We start from the raw sequence: 20,918 nt of genomic DNA, 5'->3' as shown, positions 1-20,918 counted from the left end.
CTAGGATAACAAGGTGTTGAAGAGCAAAAATGGATGGATGGACCTCAAGTAATCTTGAACAACTATTAAGACGTAGTTCCTCAAGATTTATCGCCTCAGTCAAATCAGGAATTTTGACAAGGTATTGACAGTAACTTAACATGATGGCTTTCAAACTTTGCAGGGGCTGCATTTAAAACAACCAGGAAAAACATGTCTTCATACATGAGGCATATACAAATTTATAATTTCCAGGAAAAAATCCATAAAAGATCGTACCTTGATTCCTTCCCAAAGCACTCGAATTTGACCACCACGCATGTCAAGTCTAACAAGATTCTTTGGGATAAAAGTTGATGGCAAAGACTTCATCCATGCCATAAGAGAAACCTCAATTCATGAGAAAGAAATTTACAGTCATCAACAAGACATATAGTCTCACAGCTTGTACCCCAGGTACAACAGTATCTGGGATCAAATATGGAGTTAAATGAATAATAGATTATAAGTAGCCTTAGCTTTGCCATTCTTACAAAGGCCTCAGTATTTATGCATAGGTCAACTTTTAAGTTCGACAAGTTTAGCATTAAGCATTCAACTGCATCCATAGCCTGCATAACCAATAGCAAATTAAATTCTTGAATATTATCATGAAGTTCATACAAGATTCCCATGAATTTGATTTTGCTCAAAGTTGAATCTTTCTACCAAACATCTAAGTGATAAAAGAGCTAGAGATTGCTCATGATTGAATATCTACCTTATTTTGAGTCAATACGTGATCAACATTTTCATAACTCCACAACCTACTGCGCTTCCCAGGTTCTTTAGTAGACTCTAGGTGGATGACTTCTCTACCCATATGTTGTACTATATCATGCATATCAAGTTTATTGTGCTCTGTAGTTATGACAGCTCTGTCAACTAGAACTCTTAATCCATTGTGGGCAAAGAAGCCACAACTGTCTAATAATTTTGTTACAAAATCTTTGCCCCATTCTCTAAAGAGACATACAATATCTAGAAATATTTCTTTCTCTGTATCGTCTAGTCCATCAAAGCTTGTTCTAAGCACATCTTGAACTTGAATTTCTATATGTGGGGTTTTCTTCAATTTCTCTAACACAGCTTCCCATTCACATATACTTTTGTTATCAAGAAAAGCCCCCAAGACTTTTTAAGTGCTAAAGGCAATCCTTGAGCATATTCTACAACACGCCTTGAGAGATGATTGTAGTCTCCATTGGGTTGATTTGTTCTGAAGGCATACTTCATAAACAGTTCAAGAGATTTATCATCTCCCAAACACATGGGCTGATATGTCTCATTAACTCCACTAAGCGATTGCTTATTTCTAGTTGTTACAACGATTCTACTTCCCTCACCAAATGCATGTAAGTTTCCAAGTAAGGCTTCAATTTGGGTAAAAGTTTCGACATCATCAAGAACAAATAAGACTTTTTGTACCTAGCCTTTTCATTATCATATTCCAACCTCTGTCCAAATTTACACTCCGCACATTTTCCTCCAACAATCTGGATAGAAGTTCTTCCTGCAATTGTACTTGATGCTTGTTTATAAAGGCTTCCTTGACGTTATAAAGAAAGCAAGAGTGTTCGAATTGGCAAGCAATTTCGTCGTAAACAGCTCTAGCAATGGTTGTTTTTCCTATACCGCCCATACCCCATATTCCAACAACACGAACATCATTCACCTGAAGACCTAATCTTGAATTCATTTTCCTAATGTGGGAATCCATTCCAACCAAGCCATTGGCTTAATTGGACGAAGTGTGAATCAGTTTTTTTAATGTATTTTCAACAATTTCCTCAATAAGCTTGCCATCATCCCTGCAAAATTTGAAATCTGTGTAATTGTATTTGTAAAAGGTACTCAAAGCAAGACGTACTGTGATACAGTAACTAGGAACATATAGTGCCAGAGAACTAAAGTAGAATGTGTTAAAGACTAAAATCAGGGATTCAGTTGATATGATATCATAATTTCTAGTGATCTTATCAGAGTCAAGTATCTAGACTTATAGTTTCCAAGATTAATGCAGGTATGCTACCACAAAAACCAACTACATAAGACTAAACCAAAAGGTTACAATCCAATTAAGAGAAGAGATTCATAAGTTAGCACATAAATATATAGAAATTGAAGAAAAATGAACTTCATAGAGATTAGTTGATTCAAAATTTTTGAAATTCAGTTAAGCATCAGTATGAATCCGCGATTTTATCCCAACTTTAACGCTATAAGAATAGCTACGGGGCGAAATTGTAAGATTTCCACTGAAGTAAAGAAGAGAAGAAAAGGCCAGACAAACGAGACTAAAAGTCTAAAACTAATTGAGAGTTTGAAGAAAGATTACTCATATTTGCTCGAATCCCAGCCAGATAGATCCGCAGTTGCAGTTAGAGCGGATCTCCAGCTCTTCAACTCTTCCTTGTCGAGGTTAGGATTTTCTCCATGTTTGGCAAAAGCTTCTGCAAATTTTCCATTGATTTTCCGTAGATGAGAGGGATCTACTTCGTAGAAGATGGGCACCACTATCTGCTTCTTCGTATCCATGCAATCCAGGATTTTGACGAGCTCTTGTAAGCACCAAGTGGAAGTGGCAGCAATCGAAATCCTCAAGTCCTCAATAGCTGTGAGTAGCTCCGAAATCTTGTTGCCTTTACTCAGCTCTTCAGAATCAATGAAAGTATTGATTGCTTTCTGTTGCAGAGCTCTGTAAAGATGGCCGACGAAGATTTTTCGGGTGTCTTCTCCTCTAAAACTTAGGAAGACATCATACTTCCGGTGACCGCTGGATGATGAAGAAGAAGCCATCATGCGACAAGCACAAGATCAACTAGTCTAATGTAAGAATTGAAGCTAATGCTCGATTTTCTAATTGCAATTAAGAGCCTAATAATGCAAGTTGCTCTTCTTGTTGGTTGGATGCTTATGAATTACTCCCATTCGAGAGTCGAGACCATTAAAGAATTGGACTGGTTTTGATTTTGACTAATGGTAAGAAGGGACCTAAGAAGGGACCCAGGAATCAAATGACTACCAGACCTTTTTGTTTTACTCAGGCAGGGGACTCCTTTTGAATTTAGACATAACTGCAAGACAAGAGTAGTTCATACGTTTACATCATCCCTGGTATGAACTGGATTGACAGCTTGCAGTCTGTAAAATGTAAGGCCCATATTTTCTAACGGCCCATACATATAATTTGTTTGCTTGTGTTCTTATGCTGTCAACTAAGACGTATGTTACGGTCACAAGTCACTCTTCTCGCTTCTGTCCAGAAAGATTGTTTCTTCAAAAGCAGAAGACCTTAGAGAGACTCTAAAAGCAATATGTTGTTATGTGGACATTATCACAAATCCTTGGACCTTAAGGTACTTTGCAGAATTGAAAATGTCAACCAAACTAACTGCAAAACTACATTTAGCGCTATTGGAGGAGCACCCAAGTTCACCCTATTGGAGAAAGACCCAAGTTGATTTGATGATATGTACAAACAGCTCAGGGTATCTAAAATTAATATGAACTTGTAATATCGTCTTTCACTCCTGATATCAGCAAGAGGAAAATTCTACAATACCAGTCTTTCTGGAGTTAGAACTCAAGCAATCAGAGCATTCTAGCTATAGATGTGTGCTAAAGGGTTTATCTAATCAGGTGGTTTCAGTTTTTGAGTTTTTACAGTTTGAGTTGTTAAGCTCCAGTCGATGTCAGTAATGCAATGGTCAGGAAAACTTAAAAGGCTGGAGAGCAGCTCTTTGTTCATTGTATTGAAACCCATATTTCCATTAGCAAGAAAGATTCCATATCTCAATGGGTTTTTAGACAGATAAAGGGATCAAAAACATTATCGTCGAATGAGCAACTTTTCAAACAAAAGGAGAAGGTAGTACACAAGTTTCATACAAGAACCAAGATCAATAACAACCAGAGTTACTGATGAATGCATGACCAAGTGCCAGAAAGAGTTCATAGTTAAAAGGAACTCATAACATTGGTTCCAATACCAAAACATCTGAAAGATATGAGCTTATAACAGTCGTAGACTTCATCAGACTCCAAAAAGTTCCAAAATTTTAAGGGATAATTTGGACACCAACACAAATCCTGAGCCTCATGCAGCCTATTTTGCAGATATACAAATGTCAAGAAAGCAAAATACCAGTATAGCAATGCTGCCTTCCACTCCAAAATCGGAGGGACACCAACAGCATTAACTACAACAAAAAAAGGGGCATAAAACATATCTTGACAGTTTCTAAATGAGCAAAGAACATCACAATATAAAAACCAGCACATGAGCAAATGCAAACGAACCCAGAAATCCCAAAAGAAAAGAGAGGTAATAGTGTATTCCATCTGTAGATAGAGAATTAGACATATACCTTTCCTTGTTGCTATACAGACCACAATCCACAATCCTCCATGATTAGAATTCGGAACGCCACTATTCTGTTCTTGCAACACAAACAAAACATGAATTAAAACAAAAACTGAGCAACCAAAACAATATTAGTAAAAGGATTCGAGTTCGAGGAACAAACCCGAATATAATTGATTAATACATCGTCACCATCAAAATCCAATGTGGTACAGTTGATTACTACATCGTTACCATCAACCGTTCTGCTGCAAGTTCCGGTTGGACATGAGTCCCAGATTCCGATGAACCGGTAAGGTTTGTCACAGCAGAATGTATGTATTGGAGTTTGTGTAGGCGTATATATTTGGTGAAGTGATGGGCCTGGACTGTAGGTACAAGTGGTGGGCTTTGTTTAAGATTTGATGACTACACCATCCTGTGCTTTCAGAAAGATTCTGTCTTTAGAACTTCACACATAGCCTTACCAATACAATGTTTAAACCAGGAACAAAAGCAACAATGGCAATGCTTTTGAGAATTTTAAAAATGCAATTTATAAAGCTTTTGCATAGTGAATTACAGTACATGTCAACCCTATGGACTTGTCCAGACTAACTGTGTTTTACTTCTTACAAAGTAACATTCAAGACATAAACTGCTTGCAAATTCACATGTCAATGTTCGTAATTTCAATTTCGCCTCTACAGTATCTATTACACACTTAAATGGCACTTCCTTGCCCCAATGTGAGGCAGCAGAATATTGCAGAGCTGCGGAGTTGCATTTAGAAGAGAAAAACAGGTCACTGCTCGGATGAAAGACACATGTTATAGCCACCATGCCATTGGATAGGGAATCCCTTATTCCACCTTCAGCTAGAATCAAGCACTCATCTTGGTTTGCTTCTCTTCCTATGATGGAAATCAGAGATGGTTGTAATGTTATCACTCGTTTCAAGGCATTAAAACTAATATCAAAGAAACTACAAGGAGAAACTGAGCTACATAACGACTAACAAGCCAACTCACATATGAGAAAACATTCCACCATCCATATGTTGCAAAGACACCCTTTTTGTATCCTGCTTTCCTCTTATCTGATCTGTGCAGGGAGACAGTTTATTAGAGAAAATACGAGAATTAAATAGCGAATGTCAATAACAGTGCAAGTGAGTTTGTAGTGTTCAATACTTCAATGCCATTGACATACCAATATTTTAACAGTTTCTGCGCAAAAGCAAAGAAAATCAAAGTTCAAAACCACCAGCAGCAAAAAGCAAAATCAGAGGTAACAAGTGCACCACATATATATACCTCTTCCTGTTGACATAATCATGAATAGAAGAGCGAATATCATAAGAATACAAATCCAAGTAATTCCAAACAAAATTTGCAGCCTTGGGAAGAAGCATGCTGTCCAATTACCAAAATGACAGAACTTAATATGCCAAATAGAACTCTTCTATGTCCTGTGTGCTGGAGACGGGTCTGCATGTGTGATTTCCTCTGTAAGTAGTTCTATATAATACTGGCTCGTCACTGATGCGTTGCACGTGCTTTGTGGCCATACAGCCTTGATCCATTCGATAAGTGCATCTGTAATAGTTTCTGCCAACAAAAATAATCTAATGTTATGGGAAGAAAGAAATATTTTGACTTTTTAAATCTCGACTTTGGGTGACATTATCTTCAAGGATACCATGGTTTTATTTCCTAATGATAAAAGATGAGCTACTTCATCCAAACGGAAAGAAAAGGAAAGTAGTGAATTACAGGTCAAAATTAAGTTCCTTTATTGTCTGATAAATATCCTTGCTGTATTTAATTGTAGTCCAAAACTTATATTCCTTGTATGTCCAGGATATTCTAGCTTGTACAATGCGGTGTTTAATAAAGATTTCAAAAAGGGTGAGTTCAAAGTAGTTGGGTTAAAATACATTGCTGACCAATTCCCGGACAACAAAAGCTTTTCAGCCCATAGTTATCTAACATGGCACCATAGCCTTGTTTGCAAGAGGCTCTGGGTTTGAACTCTTCAGTCTCCACTTCTTTGTTTGCTACTATTTGATCTTATGAGTATTAAAGAAAGAAAAAAAAGGCATACTTTAAAGAGAAAGGGATCTGCTTCCAGACAATTAGAGGTCATAGACAACAGTCGCATCAGATTGTAGTAGTATATTGCCTCAAATTCAAGAAACATAGCTAAATTTGATATGATAAAAATGTCCTAAATACCTGGGATATCTGGATCCAAGTATCTCCTTTTGGCCATACTTTCTCCAAGCATGGCCGTCATCAATAAGTTGATTTGTATCCCGTATCCACGTTGCCGAATTTCGCAAATTTGTGCGCCTTCTTCTGTTAGTACGATTAGGGATAGTTGGACCATCACGTCTGCCAACACACAATCAAAAGTTATGGGAAGAAATGCAAGTTGTATGGGACACATTATTCAAAATATAATTTAGACAAAAATCGGAGGGGGACGGAAGCATACTCATTGGCACCACTTTCTACTGTTGCTACTGAAGAAAGGATAGAAAGAACCCCTTCCCCCGCCGAGGACCTCTTGCCCGCGGAGGACCCTTCCCCCACCAGGGACCCTTCCCTTGATAGGGATCCTTCTTGCTCTTGCTCAGTGAACACCTCTTCTGCGGGAGGCCACTTCCACTGCATTTTCACCCCTGCTATTTCTCTCTTTCTCTTCCTCGCAGTGTCCAATAGGATTTCACTGCTATCATGATGAGAATTAGGCTGAGTGATGCTTAGATTTTGCGGTTCCATGTAATTACCATGAAACAAACGCACTCCGCAACTTGTGATGCAATGCCGTCGTATTACTGTCCTGTAATCATCATGTGCATAGACTCCATTTTCTACCAAAATCTCAAATGTGGCTTCAGTGTAGTAGCGTTCATTGACCGGCTTTCCTCCATCACTGAAGCGATATTGCGACCATGGCACATATCCCAGGAACATGTGATCTGACTGGAGGAATCTGTTTGTTCTGAAACCCCAATCAAGCAAATGAAAACTGAACTTGTACTCTCCATGATTTCCTTTGAAGGTACAAAAACAAACAGCAGATAGATCGGATGCATCATTATGGGCACCCTTGAAGTTACTAACACCGCATATAGCAAATCCCAAAAACTTATCATCAAACCAATTCTGTGGTAGCTGCACATTCACTAAGAATCCCTTACACTGATGGTTGAACCAATGAGGAATTTCACTTCCAGGAAGTGACATACTAAAGGAGAGAGGTCGTAGATAGCTACCCTAGACAAGAAAAAAACATAACAATGTTTAAGTACTTCTTTTGCGTTAACTTTTTGTTTGTAAATGTTAGTGTTGTGTCAATGTATTTGTTTAAAGTTTAACAGAGTGAGAATGTGTGTGTGTGTGTGTGTGTGTGAGAGAGAGAGAGAGAGAGAGAGAGAGAGAGAGGAACCTGATAATGGGAATAAGTTTCCACAATATCCCTGAATAGATTGGTTTGTATCAGCTGGAGGCAATTTGAAAATGTGAAGCAAAGATTTGTAGAAGAGCGAGGTTTTGGTGTTGAAACCGTTTCCAAAGCTGTGCAATCATGTGCATCTATGTAACTAATACTTGATGAAAGCTCAGGTATTGATTTCAATCTCTTGCATGCTTCTAATTCAAGATGTGATAAACGACGAAGTCGATTCATTGCTGCAGGTAAGCTCTCCAAGTTGTTTCTGCGCAGCTCTAATGTTCTTAATGAGGACAAATGAGCAATTCCATCTGATAATACCATCAGATTGCAGTCATTTAAATCAAGATGTAGCATACCAGAGTAAGTATAATATCCTTTGATTGATGATGACCATGATGAAAGGGGCACCATCATTTCTTTACATCCATCACATGATAATCTTTTAAGCTGATTCACACGTAAGATCGAAAAAGGGAGTTCTTTTATACCACTTCTTTCTATTTCAAGGATCATCAAGGATTCTAAATTCCCCAAGTTCTCAGGCAAACGATAAAGTTTTGAGCACCCAGAGAGAGTGAGATTTGTAAGGTATGCCAAATTACAGATGTTGTCTGGAAGACAGACAAGGCTTCTGCAGTCTGCCATATTCAATAACACAAGCCCCTGAAGCTGTTCAATCGATGACGGTAATTTTTCAATTGCAGTCTCATTTAAATAAAGCTCTGATAGGTCCTCCATAATTCCTGAGATCTCTGGAAACATCTTAAGATTTGAGCAACCAGAAAGATCAAGGGTCTTAAGAGATTTCATGTAAATGCTACCCGGAAGACTCTGAACTGCTTTGCACCCTTTTAGACTCAGGACAACAAGGTTTTTAAGAGCTGAAATGGACGGATGAACCTCCAATAAACTTGAACAACCATCAAGAATTAGTTTCTTCATATTCATCGCCTCAGTGAAGTCAGGTATTTTCTTAAGGTATTGAGAGTGACTTAGATTAATAATTGTCAACTTTTTCAGAGGCTGCATGTCAAAACAACAAGGATAACATGCATTAGATAACATGCATAATGCATCTAAAACTTCATGCTGACATTTTAAAGGAAAATGATACCTTGATTCCTTCCCACAGTTGTTCAATGTGACTAGAACGCATGTCAAGTTCAACAAGATTCTTCGGGATAAAATTGGATGGCAAAGACTTTAAGGGGAATCCATGCCAGTGGAGAATCCTCAACTCATTAGAAAGAAACTTGAAGTCGCCACTCAGATGTTGTTGAGTGTCATCACTTGGATGACATAAATCCTGACGTGAATGGTTATTACTGATAATTCTTAGCAGTCTCAGCCTCGTCATTTTAACAAAAGCTTCGGAAGCTAAGTATACCTCTTTTGATCTTGACAAGTCAAGCATTATGCCCTCAACTGCATCTGTAGCCTGGATAAGCATAGTGGAAATTACATGAGTGAAAATACCCATAAACTTATCTAAAATTATAAAGGTAGTACATGTTTCCCATAAATGGGGTTTTGTTCAAAGTTAAAGGTTTCCACTAAATGTAGGTACTGATATGAAGAGGAGTTAGAGGTCATGATCAAATATCTCACCGTATTTTGAGTGAACACATGATCGACATCTTCATAAACCCACAACCTACTGCGCTTCCCAGGTTCTTTAATTGATTGTCGTCGGACGATTTCCCAACCTATTTCTTGTAGTAAATCATGCATTTCGAGCCTATTGTCATCTGAGATCGTGATGAGAGCTCTATCGAGTAGTACTCGTAATCCACTATGGGGGTAAAAACCACAACTTTCCAGAACTTTTGTTACATATCCTTTGTTCATTCCTCTGAAGAAGCATGCAATATCTAGAAATATATCCTTTTGTAAAGGATCGAGTCCATCAAAGCTTGTTCTAAGCAGACCCTGAATTTCTATGTGTGGGATTTTCTTTATTCTTTCTAGCTCATCTTCCCATTCACATGCACTTTTGCTATCAAGAAAAGCTCCCAAAACTTTAAGTCCTAAAGGCAGACCTTGAGCATATTCTATGGCAAGCCTTGAGAGAGAATCGTAATCTCCTGTGGGTTGGTGTGTTCTGAACGCATACTGCATAAAAAGCTCAAGATCTTCATCATCACTTAAAAATTTGGGATTATATCTCTCCTGCACTCCACTTAGTGATTGCATATCTCTAGTTGTTATAATGATTCTACTTCCACCACCAAATGAACATTGCTTTCCGAGTAAGGCTTCAATTTGGGAAAAATTTTCCACATCATCAAGAACAAGCAAAACTCTTTTCTTATTCAGCCTTTCCATAACCATCTTGAAGCCTGTATTCAAATTACCTAAGGTACACACCTTTTTCTTCAAGATTCTAGATAGAAGTTCTTCCTGCATATGTACAGCACCTTTATTCTTGAAACCATCTTTGACATTTTCAAGAAAGCAATAGTGTTCAAACTGACAAGTGATTTCATCATAAACAGCTCGAGCAATGGTTGTTTTACCTATACCAGGCATTCCGAATATTCCAATACCACGAACATCATCCACCCCCAGACATAATAGTACATCTATTTCTGCAATGTGCTTATCCATTCCAACCAAAACATTGTCTATACCGGATGAGACGCGGATCAATCTTTTAGAAATATCACCGACTATTTTCTCAATAAGCTTGGCGTCATCCCTGCCATATTTTAAGAAAAAGAAAAGAAAAATAATACATAAATTTTCTTTTTGTAAGTCCAGAGCAAGAGCTAATGTACTAATATCATACTGATACTAAGAAAACATAAATCGACAACTTGAAACTATATGTGTTCGGACCAAAATCAGGAATCTTTTAATATCCTAGTAGCCTTTGTTAATTTACAGTATGATCCATATATATACAATCAACTGATCAGAATCTTGAAACCCAGTTTAATTGTCATGAAATCCAATTGATTAGCGTATGGTAAAAAAAAAACATAAAACCCAGCTTAATTATTCAACCCTTATTATAAAGGAAAAAACTTTTTGTTCTAACAATTTCATTAGACAGAAAAAAAGTATATATGAAAGAAATGTTTACTCATAATTTCTTGAATCCCAGCCAGATAAATTGGAGGCCTCAACTAGAGCAGACTTCCACCTCTGCACCTCTTCCACATCGGCATTAGAATCATGCAAATGTTCAGCAAAAGCTTGCTCAAAACTCGCCTTGAGTTTCCGAATATCGGAACTATCAAGTTCGTAGAAAACGGGCACCACAATCTGCTTCATCGTTTTCATGCACTCGACGATCTTGACCAGCTCTCTGAGGCACCACTCGGAAGAAGCATAGTGTTTAGAGAACACCACAACGGAAAGCCTCGAGTCGGCGATGGCTTCCAGAAGCTCTGAAGGGTTGTTACCGTTTCTAAGCTCGTCGGAATCGATGAAGGTGTTGATTGCTTTCTGATGGAGAGCTTTGTAGAGATGGCCGACAAAGATCTTGCGAGTGTCATCGCCTCTAAAACTGATGAAGACATCGTAGTTCCAACGACCGACAGCTGCAGAAGACGAAGAAGAAGAAGAAGCGGCCATGGGACTCGATCGAAAAGCCCGATCTAAGAAATGAAATGAGATACGGCAGGGCTTAGTCAAAGTAAACGATTTTGTTCCACCGGCCTTGAGAAGTGGGGAAAGAAAGAATCGTGTTCTATTTTATTAGGAATAGGGGACACCTCTTGGGTTTAAGCACTATTAACAATTGCCAATCATGGGTCTTCACGTCTTCTCTGTAGCTTATTAATTGAGTAAATTAATCGGACAAAACCTGAAAAGGAAAGAAATGTTACGTGGCAGGTGAAGTCGTAGAACCGCAGTTCACAAAAATGTTTGTCTGAATTGCTTACGATATAGAGGGTGAATTTTGGACTTAAAATAAATTTTCTGTTAACTTAATATAAAAATACAATACTTTAATATAAAGGCAAACTAATCTAGCAATGCATGGAGCCGATTTACTTCCACAACGAACTAATTTACTTTTGAGTATTCATTCAAATCTTATAACGACATTTACGATGATTTCCTTTGCTCATAATTGTCCAAACAATTAGGAAAAATTAATACTATGCACACTGTTACATTGAACCCTGATTCATTGGTGAGCCTACGAGATTATGGCTAGTCATCTCACAAAATTAAAATTAAGTGAGAAATCCATTTATCAATACACTCAATTGTGGTACTCAGAGATTCTCTTTGACTAGTGTAACAACTCTTCATAGAATTAGGACATCTCCAACAAACTAGCTATTTCAACAAAAAGTTATAAATTTGGCTAATTTGAGATAGTTTAGCACTCCAGCAGAATAGCTATATGAAAGTCAAATTTGATTTTTGCTAAAATCTCTAACTAAATTTAGCTAGGCAGGAGAGAGAAAATAACAAAAAACTAAACACTCCACGTTCAATTTTTTTAGTTTAGCTAACACTGCTGGACGAAAAACTAGAAATTTACTACCTAAATTTAACTTTTAGATGATTTAACTAAAAAAATAGCTTTTACTGTTAGAGATGCTCTAAGCTTCAAAACTACCACAAGCATTTTACCCAGATGGTAAAACGCCATCTTTAATAAATTCTCGCTAGAAGAAAAGTACAACGAGACTTCATGCAACTTTGTTAGGGGACAATAAAGGTGTGAGGCCCAGAGGCATCCACCACCTCAAAAGACACCGCAGAACCATCGCTATAGAATCTGGAGGCACTAGATCTTCTCAAGCCCACAATGTAATTTATAATCGGATGTAGTCGGAACTATATCAGTGAGGACAAAACCCACCAAATAGCCCACGTGTGTGCAAGGGCAAAACCCACACGCACCGTTGCGCTGCTCTCGGACTTGCCGTCGCTGTCAAAGCCAAGATCGTAAGTTTGAAACACGCTGTTGCCACTCGCATCTATTGCGCCAAAGGCTTCACACGAACAAAACGACGTCGAGATGTAATGCTCCTCATAGCAGAGTCGAAACTCGCCTGAAGTCGGCGAGATTCAAATGTTATCACAGGTTATAAGATGCGATCACCTGTGAAATTGCAACGAATGATTAAAAGGAGGATCAAAGAAATTAGATGACGACTGAGCTAGCTAGCAAGGCAACTCACCTATGATAACACTATGCCAGACTCCTTTTTCCTTTCCTGCTTTCCTCTTTATCTTCTCTGTGCAGAGAGACAGTTCATTAGAGAGAAGATGAGGGTAATTGAGCTGAGTGAATAAGAGGACAAGTGAGTTTGTTCTGTCCAATGCCATTGACTACATAATTTTAGACTTTATTATAGAGAAGCATACATTTTCCATGTCAAATTTGTTGCAAACTTCATATGATGATCTCCTCACTTTCAATTAGTTCAAGCACTCATGTTTACACTACTGAGGCATAATCATGGTGATATTTTCAAAAAAATCCTCATGATAGCAACATCAAGCGCTGAAATTTTTACCCGAACAATGAATGACTACATATAGAAGAAAATTATACAACAGCAACAAGCATATATTACCAAACTTTCTTCAATTTCTTCAACAAGGCAACCGTATGGCGGTATGGTGCTAAACTTTTGTCTCACATACACAAGAAATCACAATAAAAGCTAAATACCTGTAAAGGGAATGCAATCACCAAATTACCATTTCAAGTTTCAGACATTTAAACCAGTCACCAACAATGATCACTACTGCTATTTCCAACTATCGCCAAACCTAGTGCAACCAAATTAATAGTCCTTACCTATCCAAGCCTTTACAAAAAAAAAAATAATAATAATAAATAAATAAATTAAAATCACCCTGGCGTTTGCCGCTTTAATGTTAGTACCAGTACAACGGGCATTCTGTTGAAGACGGAATGAAATCACTGAGGCATACTTTCCTTCTGTTGCTATGCCCTTCCAGATGATCCAAACATATGCATCTCCCCTGAAAAGTTTGCATGCCCAACCTAAACACCAAATTTGATAGAGGAATAAATCATAGTGAGTTTCTCCAATAAAAGCTAAAGTTTAACTACAACAGCATAGTTCAGGGAGCCGAATACAGATGCCAATCTAAGTTTGAAATTACAATGAGTTTATGAGTACTGCTTGCTCAGTGGGAAATTTTATGTGAACATACCACTAAAACTTGCATCATTATCAACGTACTACATCAAGCAAAAATGTAAACAAAAGCGATTACAACTAAACAACACATATGAAGGAATTTGTACATAGCAACGAGTGTTCTTTTTTTAGTGTTGGTGAGTTCTGAGTTGCAAAAAATTAAAAGATGAGTAACAAAAATAATTACATGAAGGTCTTTATGAGAATCAAAGACAGCAGTCACAGCACAGAAATGCATAAAACTTTCTATTGAGAAACTAACCTTGGATCACCACTATAACCTCTTCAACTAATCTTTTTTCCTTTCATGCAAGCCAAAGTCATCTGCTTCTGGCACTTCTCTGTTTCCACGCCATACTTCACCCAGCCAGTGAAAGCAGCTGCATAGTAGCCCTAACAACCCTCTTCCGGCCAATGACTCCTCCCCCATCAATTCTTTCTCGTCTTTGCCATTACTCTGTGAGTTTAGCACCACCAGACCACTGTGGCTGCCCAACTCATCAGATACTCATCATTCTCCTTCTCTTTCTGTTTCTGTTTCCCAAAGACATAGTGCATCCAGACATAGCCCAACTCGTCTTTGCTGAAATTCTACTACAGCAACAAGGATATATTATCTGAAATTTGTCCAACAAGTATCATACATATGACTTATGAGTTATGAGGAATCAAAAGAAAAGTTAAATACTTGTAAATTAAGTTTATCATTGCAAGAAGAGAAACTATTGAGTTTAAGATATCAACTCCTCTTTTAGTGTTGGTGTCTTGGTGACTTTTGTGTTGTAAAAATTTAAAGATGAGTCATGAGTAGCAAGAATAATTACATGAGGGTCTCCATGAGCATCAACGACAGCACAGAAATGCATTAGCCGTCCTAAACTCCTAACTGCTCTTTTTTCCTTTCATGCGAACCAAAGTCGTCTGTTTCAACGCGATACTGCACCCAGCCAATAAAAGCAGCTGCATAGTGACCCTAGCAATCCTCTTCCAGTTGATGACTCCTCTCCCATTATTGAACCCTCCCTCAACTCTCTCTTCTTCTCTCTCAGTCTCTGAATTTGGCACCACCAGACCACTCTGGCTGCTCAACTCACCATCTTCAGAGACTCTGGTGACTCTGTCTCCCTCTCTTTCTGTTTCTCTCTTTCTCGAACACATGGTGCACCCAGACAATGAGAAGCAGAAGCATACAGGACTTAACACCCGGAAACCCTCCCCATCCTCCTGCTCTGTCATCTTCATTATCTCTTTCTCTCCTTTCCTCTCTATCTGTTGTTCCGGAAACAGTTGCAGTGTGTGGCAGGTGTCTATCCCTTCCGCTGTCTCCGATGACATTATCTCCCTCGAAATCTCTACCCTCTCTGTTTCTTTGTTTGTGAATTCATATGGGTCGTCCATAAAACAAACTCCAGTCTCACAACTGTCCACATGAACTTGGGGCGGCGGCATGTTTAGATCCAGCATTTCATCTGGATTAGCATATACAAAACGAACTCCGCAGCTTGTGATGCGGAGCTGTTCTGTTTTGAATTCATTGTAGGCTACAATCTGAAATGTGGCCTCAGTGTAGGCTTCATTGACCAGTTTTCCTATTTCAATCAGGCGACATTCAGACCACGACACATATCCCAGGAACATGTGATCTGATTCAAAGAATCTATCAGTTCTGAAACCCGAATTGAGCAAATCAAAACTGAAACTACGATTTTGTGGAGATGTATCATCATTAATATAATCGCCACGATTTCCTTTGAAGGTACATACACAAGCAGCAGATAAAGGAGATGTATCATCAATAAGTCCCTGGCATACACGAACAGCACAGATAGCGAATCCCCAAAACTTACTGTCAAACCAATTTGGTGGTAGCTGCACACTCACTGAAAATCCCCTACTCTGATGGTTGAACCAATCGGGAACTTCACTCCCAGGAAGAGACATATTCAACTGAAGAGGTCGCAGGTAATTATCCTACACATTGAAAACAACAGTAAACTTTATTTGGTTTAATTATGTGTTTGTACAAGTTTGTTTGTTTATCTGTCACAAAGAGGGAGGGGGCGAGATAGGAACCTGCAAATGTGAATGTCTTTCCACAATATCTGTAAATAGATTTGTTTGTACCAGCTGAAGGCAATTAGAAAATGTAAAGAAATGATAAGTCTTGTCCTGAGGCTTTGGCATTGAAACTTTTTCCAAAGCTGTGCAATCATGTGCATCTATGTAATTTATACTCGATGAAAGCTCTGGTATTGATTTCAGCCTCCTGCAAGCTTCCAATTCAAGATGCGTTAAACAACAAAGCCGATTCATTGCCACAGGTAAGCTCTCCAAGTTGGTTCGGCACAGCTTTAATGTTTTCAATGAATATAAATGAGCAATACCATCCGATAACTCCAACAGATTGCAGTCACTTAAATCAACATGTAGCAGAACAGAGTAACTACAATGCCCTTCGATTGATGATGGCCATGCTGACAAGCGTGCGATCATCTCTTTACATCCACTACATGATAATCCGTCACGTACAAGCTTCTCCAAACGTAGAATAGACAATGGAAGTTGTTTTATACCACTATCCCTTACGTTAAGGACCTGTAAGGATTTTAAGTCCCCCAATTTCTCAGGCAAGTTATGAAATACTGGGCACCCAGACAGATCCAAATGTGTCAGGTCTGCCAAATTACAGATACTGTCGGGAAGAAATTCAAGGCTTTTGCAGTCCCGCATACTCAATACTTTAAGCCCCTCAAGATGATCAATTGATGAGGGAAGTCCTTTAATTGCGGTCTCATCTAAACGAAGCTCTGGTAGCTCCTTCATGATTCCTGAAATCTCCGGAAACTTTTCAAGATTTGAGCAGCCATCGAGGTAAAGGTACCGAAGAGAACTCATATGAAAGCTGGTTGATAGAGTCTTAAGTTCTGTGCAACCCGTGAGATCCAGATGTTTAAGGGCTGGCAAATTACAGATACTGTCCGGAAGAGAGACAAGGCTTTTGCAGTTCTGCATGCTTAATTCTTCAAGCCCCTCAAGTAGATCAATTGACGAGGGAAGTCCCTTAATTGCAGTCTCATCTAAACAAAGCACTGTTAGCTCCTTCATGATTCCTGAAATCTCCGGAAACTTTTCAAGACTTGAGCAGCCACCGAGTTCGAGGGTCTGAAGATAAGGCATATGAATGCTGGTTGATAGAGTCTTAAGTTCTGTGCAATCTGTGAGATCCAAAACACGAAGCCCAGTGAGATTGTTAATAGATGAGGGTAGTTCTTTAACTGCAGTCCCATCTAGATAAAGCTCTTTTAACTCCATCATAACATCTGCAATCTCTGGAAACTTTTCAAGATTTGCGCAGCCCGAAAGTTTAAGTGCCCGTAGAGATTTCATATGAATGCAGCTTGGGAGAATCTTAAGCTGTTTGCACCCCTTTAGATCCACGAAATGAAGGTTTTCAAGAGCAGAAATGGATGAATGAACCTCAAATAAACTTGAACAGCCGTCAAGAAGTACTCTCTCAAGTTTTATGGCCTCAGTTAAGTCGGGGATTTTGACAAGGTATTGACAGTGACTTAACTTGATGACTTTCAGATTTTGTAGGGGCTGCATTTAAAACACCAGGAAAACATGTCTTCATCATACAAGGGGAATATAGAAATTTATAATTTTGAAATAAGAAAAAGATATGTAGATGATAGTACCTTAATTCCTTCCCAAAGTTCTCGAATGTGACTAGCACGCATGTCAAGCTGAACAAGATTCTCCGGGATAAAGGTTGATGGCAAAGACTTAAGCGGGCATCCATGCCATATGAGTAACCTCAATTTTTGAGAAAGAAACTCGAAGTCCCCCCTCGAGAGTTGTTTACAGCCATAGACTGGGCAAATATCCTCAAAATCAGAATAATCTTCATCTTCAAAATCATCAAATATGGTGTAGAATGAATAATAGATTATGAGTAGTCTTAGCTTCTTCATTCGTACAAAGGCTCCAGTATTTATGCATAGGTCAACTTCTGAGTTCGACAAGTCAAGCACTAAGCATTCAACTGCATCCGTAGCCTGCATAACCAATAGAAAATTAAAAGTTATTGCAAAATTCTAGAACATTATAATAAAGTTAATACAAGATTCCCATGAATTTGATTTTGGTCAAAGTTGAATCTTTCTACCAAACATTATGTACACATTTGACATGGAAAAGAGCCAGAGAATGATCATGATTGAATGACTCACCATATTTTGAGTTAATACACAATTAACATCTTCATAACTCCACAACCTACTGCGCTTCCCAGGTTCTCTAGGAGATTCTAGGCGGACGATTTCTCTACCCATTCCTTGTAGTAAATCATGCATGTTGACTCTGTCAAATGACAAAGTTATGAGTGCTCTGTCAACTAGAACCCTTAATCCATTGCGGGGATAGAAGCCACAACTGTCTAGTAATTCTGTTACAAAATCTGTGTTCCATTCCCTAAAGAGACATGCAATATCTAGAAATATGTCCCTATCAAAATCGTCTAGTCCAACAATGCTTGTTCTAAGCACATCCTGAATTTCTATTTGTGGGATTTTCTTCAATTTCTCCAACACTGCTTCCCATTCAGGCACACTTTTGTTATCAAGAAAAGCCCCCAAGACTTTAAGTGCTAAAGGCAAACCTTTAGAATATTCTATGGCATGCCTTGAGAGATGATCATAGTCTCCATTGGGTTGATTTCTTGTGAAGGCATATTTCATAAACAGCTCAAGAGCTTCTTCATCACTTAATATCGTGGGGTGATATGTCTCATCAACTCTACTGAGTGATTGCTTATTTCTAGTTGTCACAATGACTCTACTTCCCTCCCCAAATGCATGTGGTTTACCAAGCAAGTGTTCAATTTGGGTAACAGTTTCCACATCATCAAGAACAACTAAGACTTTTTTCCTACCCAGCCTTTCCATTATCACATTCCTATCTTTGTCCAAATCTACACTCTTTACCTTTTCATTCAACAATTTGAACAGAAGTTCTTGCTGCATTTTTTTTACTTCACGCTTGTCTTTAAAAGCTTCTTTGACATTACCAAGAAAGCAGGAGTGTTCAAATTGCCGAGCAATTTCATCGAAAACAGCTCTAGCAATGGTTGTTTTTCCTAGACCGCCCATACCCCATATTCCAACAACACGAACATCATTCACCTGAAGACATAATCTTGACATCATTTCTGTAATGTGGGAATCCATTCCAACCAAGCCATTGTCTTTATTGGACGATGTTTGGATCAGCTTTCTATGAGTATTTGCAACAATTTCCTCAATAAGCTTGCCGTCATCCCTGCAAAATTAGAAATCCGTGTAACTGTGTTTGTAAAGAGTAATCAAAGCAAGATGTACTGTGAAACAGGTACTACGAACATATAGTGAAATAGAATTAAACTAAAAATGTGATAAAGACTAAAACCAGGGATTCAGTTAATAATTTGCAGTGATCTTATCAGAGTCAAGTATCTAAACTTATAGTTTAAAAGATTAATGCATGTATGCTAGCAAAAAAAAAAAAAAACCTAAATACATAAGACTAAACCAAAAAAGTACAATTCGATTAAGAGAAGGGATTCATAAGTTAGCACACAAAACCCTGTATAGAAATTCAAGAAAAATGAACTTCATAGAGCTTAGTTGATTAAAAACTTTTGAAATTCAGTTAAACATCAGTATGAATCCACGAATTTATAACAAAGAAATAGGCAGCCTTCATGGTAACGAAGAAGTATATCACAACCTTAACACTTTAACAATAGCTATGGGGTAAAATTGTAAGATTTCCACTGAAGCATAGAAAAGAAAAAAAGGCCAGATTTACGAGACTAGAAGTGTAGAAGTGTAAAACTAATTGAGAGTTTGAAGAAATATTACTCATATTTGGTCGAATCCCAGCCAGATAGATCCGCAACTCTATTTACAGAGGACCTCCAGCTCTTCACCTCTTCCTTGTCAATGTTAGGATTTTCTCCATGTTTGGCAAAAGCTTCTGCATATTTTCCTTTGATTTTCCGTAGATCAGAGGGATCCACATCGTAGAAGATAGGCAGCACCATCTGCTTCTTCTTATCCATGCAATCCAGGATTTTGACGAGCTCTTTTAAGCACCAAGTGGAAAATGCATAGTTTCGAGATAAAACGACAATCGAAAGCCTTGATTTCTCAATATATGTGAGTAGCTCTGAAATATTGTTGCCTTTTTCGAGCTCTTCAGAATCGATGAAGGCGCGGATTGCTTTGTGTTGCAGAGCTCTGTAAAGATGGCCGGCGAAGATCTTGCGGGTGTCTTCTCCTCTAAAACTGAGGAAGACATCATACTCACAGGGATCGCCGGATGGAGATGAAGAAGAAGCCATCATGCAATAAACACCGACAAGATCAAAGCTCGTCGACGATCGAATAGACCAGCATCATACTTGCTCCGTATCATCATTAAATTAGACAAACAAGGATCGCACTCCACGAGTCAACTCGTCAAGAGTCGTCGTCGTCGTCGTCTCTCAAACGTTCCACGTGTTGGGTAGTCATCGCAAATTTTGCGGATACGGGGGACGACCAGAAATCCTATCCTACAATGAGATCGTGCGTTTTCACTTTTCCAGGGATTGGGCCTGTGAATAATTGGGCCGAAGTGCAGAACTTGTATTTGTTTGGATGTGTACATTAATGATGAGTCTAAGAAGGGGTCATGTAAGCAACTGAACTGGTTCCAATCTAATTCAGCACGTACAACAGAAATCAGATTGAATATTTATGAGAATTCTACATGTCATTTCAAAGCACAATAGCACATGACCTTGTTGTTTCGCTTGTGTTCTAATGTTGACACCAAAAAATTAGCTAGAAATGGCATAGGACATATCTTCACAGTATCTGATTGAATAACAAAACATCAAGCATATAGACATATCGAAACCGAAGGAA

General features: G+C 38.4%; 2 protein-coding genes across 16 annotated transcripts; both read right to left on the bottom strand.

Annotated features, from left to right (window-relative positions):
* Window positions 1-4,895: 4,895 nt before the first annotated feature.
* LOC112166848 (TMV resistance protein N) lies at window positions 4,896-11,508 on the bottom strand. Of its 7 annotated transcripts, XM_024304103.2 has the most exons (11): window positions 10,911-11,508; window positions 9,434-10,523; window positions 8,940-9,263; window positions 7,820-8,848; window positions 6,863-7,647; window positions 6,601-6,759; window positions 5,791-5,973; window positions 5,680-5,685; window positions 5,576-5,592; window positions 5,395-5,467; window positions 4,896-5,277 (listed from the first exon to the last, which is right to left on the bottom strand). In XM_024304103.2, the coding sequence occupies exons 1-7, from the start codon at window positions 11,402-11,404 to the stop codon at window positions 5,805-5,807; spliced, it is 4,050 nt and encodes a 1,349-aa protein (XP_024159871.1). In that variant the 5' UTR covers window positions 11,405-11,508; the 3' UTR covers window positions 4,896-5,277; window positions 5,395-5,467; window positions 5,576-5,592; window positions 5,680-5,685; window positions 5,791-5,804. The 7 variants fall into 7 exon arrangements, with proteins under 7 accessions (XP_024159871.1, XP_024159568.1, XP_024159683.1 ...); XM_024303800.2 differs by having other exon boundaries at window positions 5,680-5,973; XM_024303915.2 differs by having other exon boundaries at window positions 5,576-5,685.
* An 842-nt stretch (window positions 11,509-12,350) lies between these two features.
* Window positions 12,351-20,658, bottom strand: LOC112189757 (disease resistance protein RUN1). 9 transcript variants are annotated; one of them, XM_040512069.1, is made up of 10 exons: window positions 19,869-20,658; window positions 18,201-19,287; window positions 17,667-18,026; window positions 16,042-17,568; window positions 14,793-15,939; window positions 14,231-14,562; window positions 13,686-13,808; window positions 13,372-13,469; window positions 12,973-13,029; window positions 12,351-12,893 (listed from the first exon to the last, which is right to left on the bottom strand). In XM_040512069.1, the coding sequence occupies exons 1-5, from the start codon at window positions 20,351-20,353 to the stop codon at window positions 14,851-14,853; spliced, it is 4,548 nt and encodes a 1,515-aa protein (XP_040368003.1). In that variant the 5' UTR covers window positions 20,354-20,658; the 3' UTR covers window positions 12,351-12,893; window positions 12,973-13,029; window positions 13,372-13,469; window positions 13,686-13,808; window positions 14,231-14,562; window positions 14,793-14,850. The 9 variants fall into 9 exon arrangements, with proteins under 9 accessions (XP_040368003.1, XP_040367984.1, XP_040367978.1 ...); XM_040512050.1 differs by having other exon boundaries at window positions 12,973-13,075; window positions 13,657-13,808; window positions 14,231-14,585; window positions 19,869-20,656; XM_040512044.1 differs by having other exon boundaries at window positions 13,657-13,808; window positions 14,231-14,585; window positions 19,869-20,656.
* Between the last annotated feature and the right edge of the window lie 260 nt (window positions 20,659-20,918).

The sequence above is a fragment of the Rosa chinensis genome, chromosome 1, assembly GCF_002994745.2.
Source record: "Rosa chinensis cultivar Old Blush chromosome 1, RchiOBHm-V2, whole genome shotgun sequence".
In the NCBI taxonomy this organism is placed as follows: Eukaryota; Viridiplantae; Streptophyta; class Magnoliopsida; order Rosales; family Rosaceae; genus Rosa; species Rosa chinensis.
This window is presented reverse-complemented; position numbering and strand designations above follow the sequence as displayed.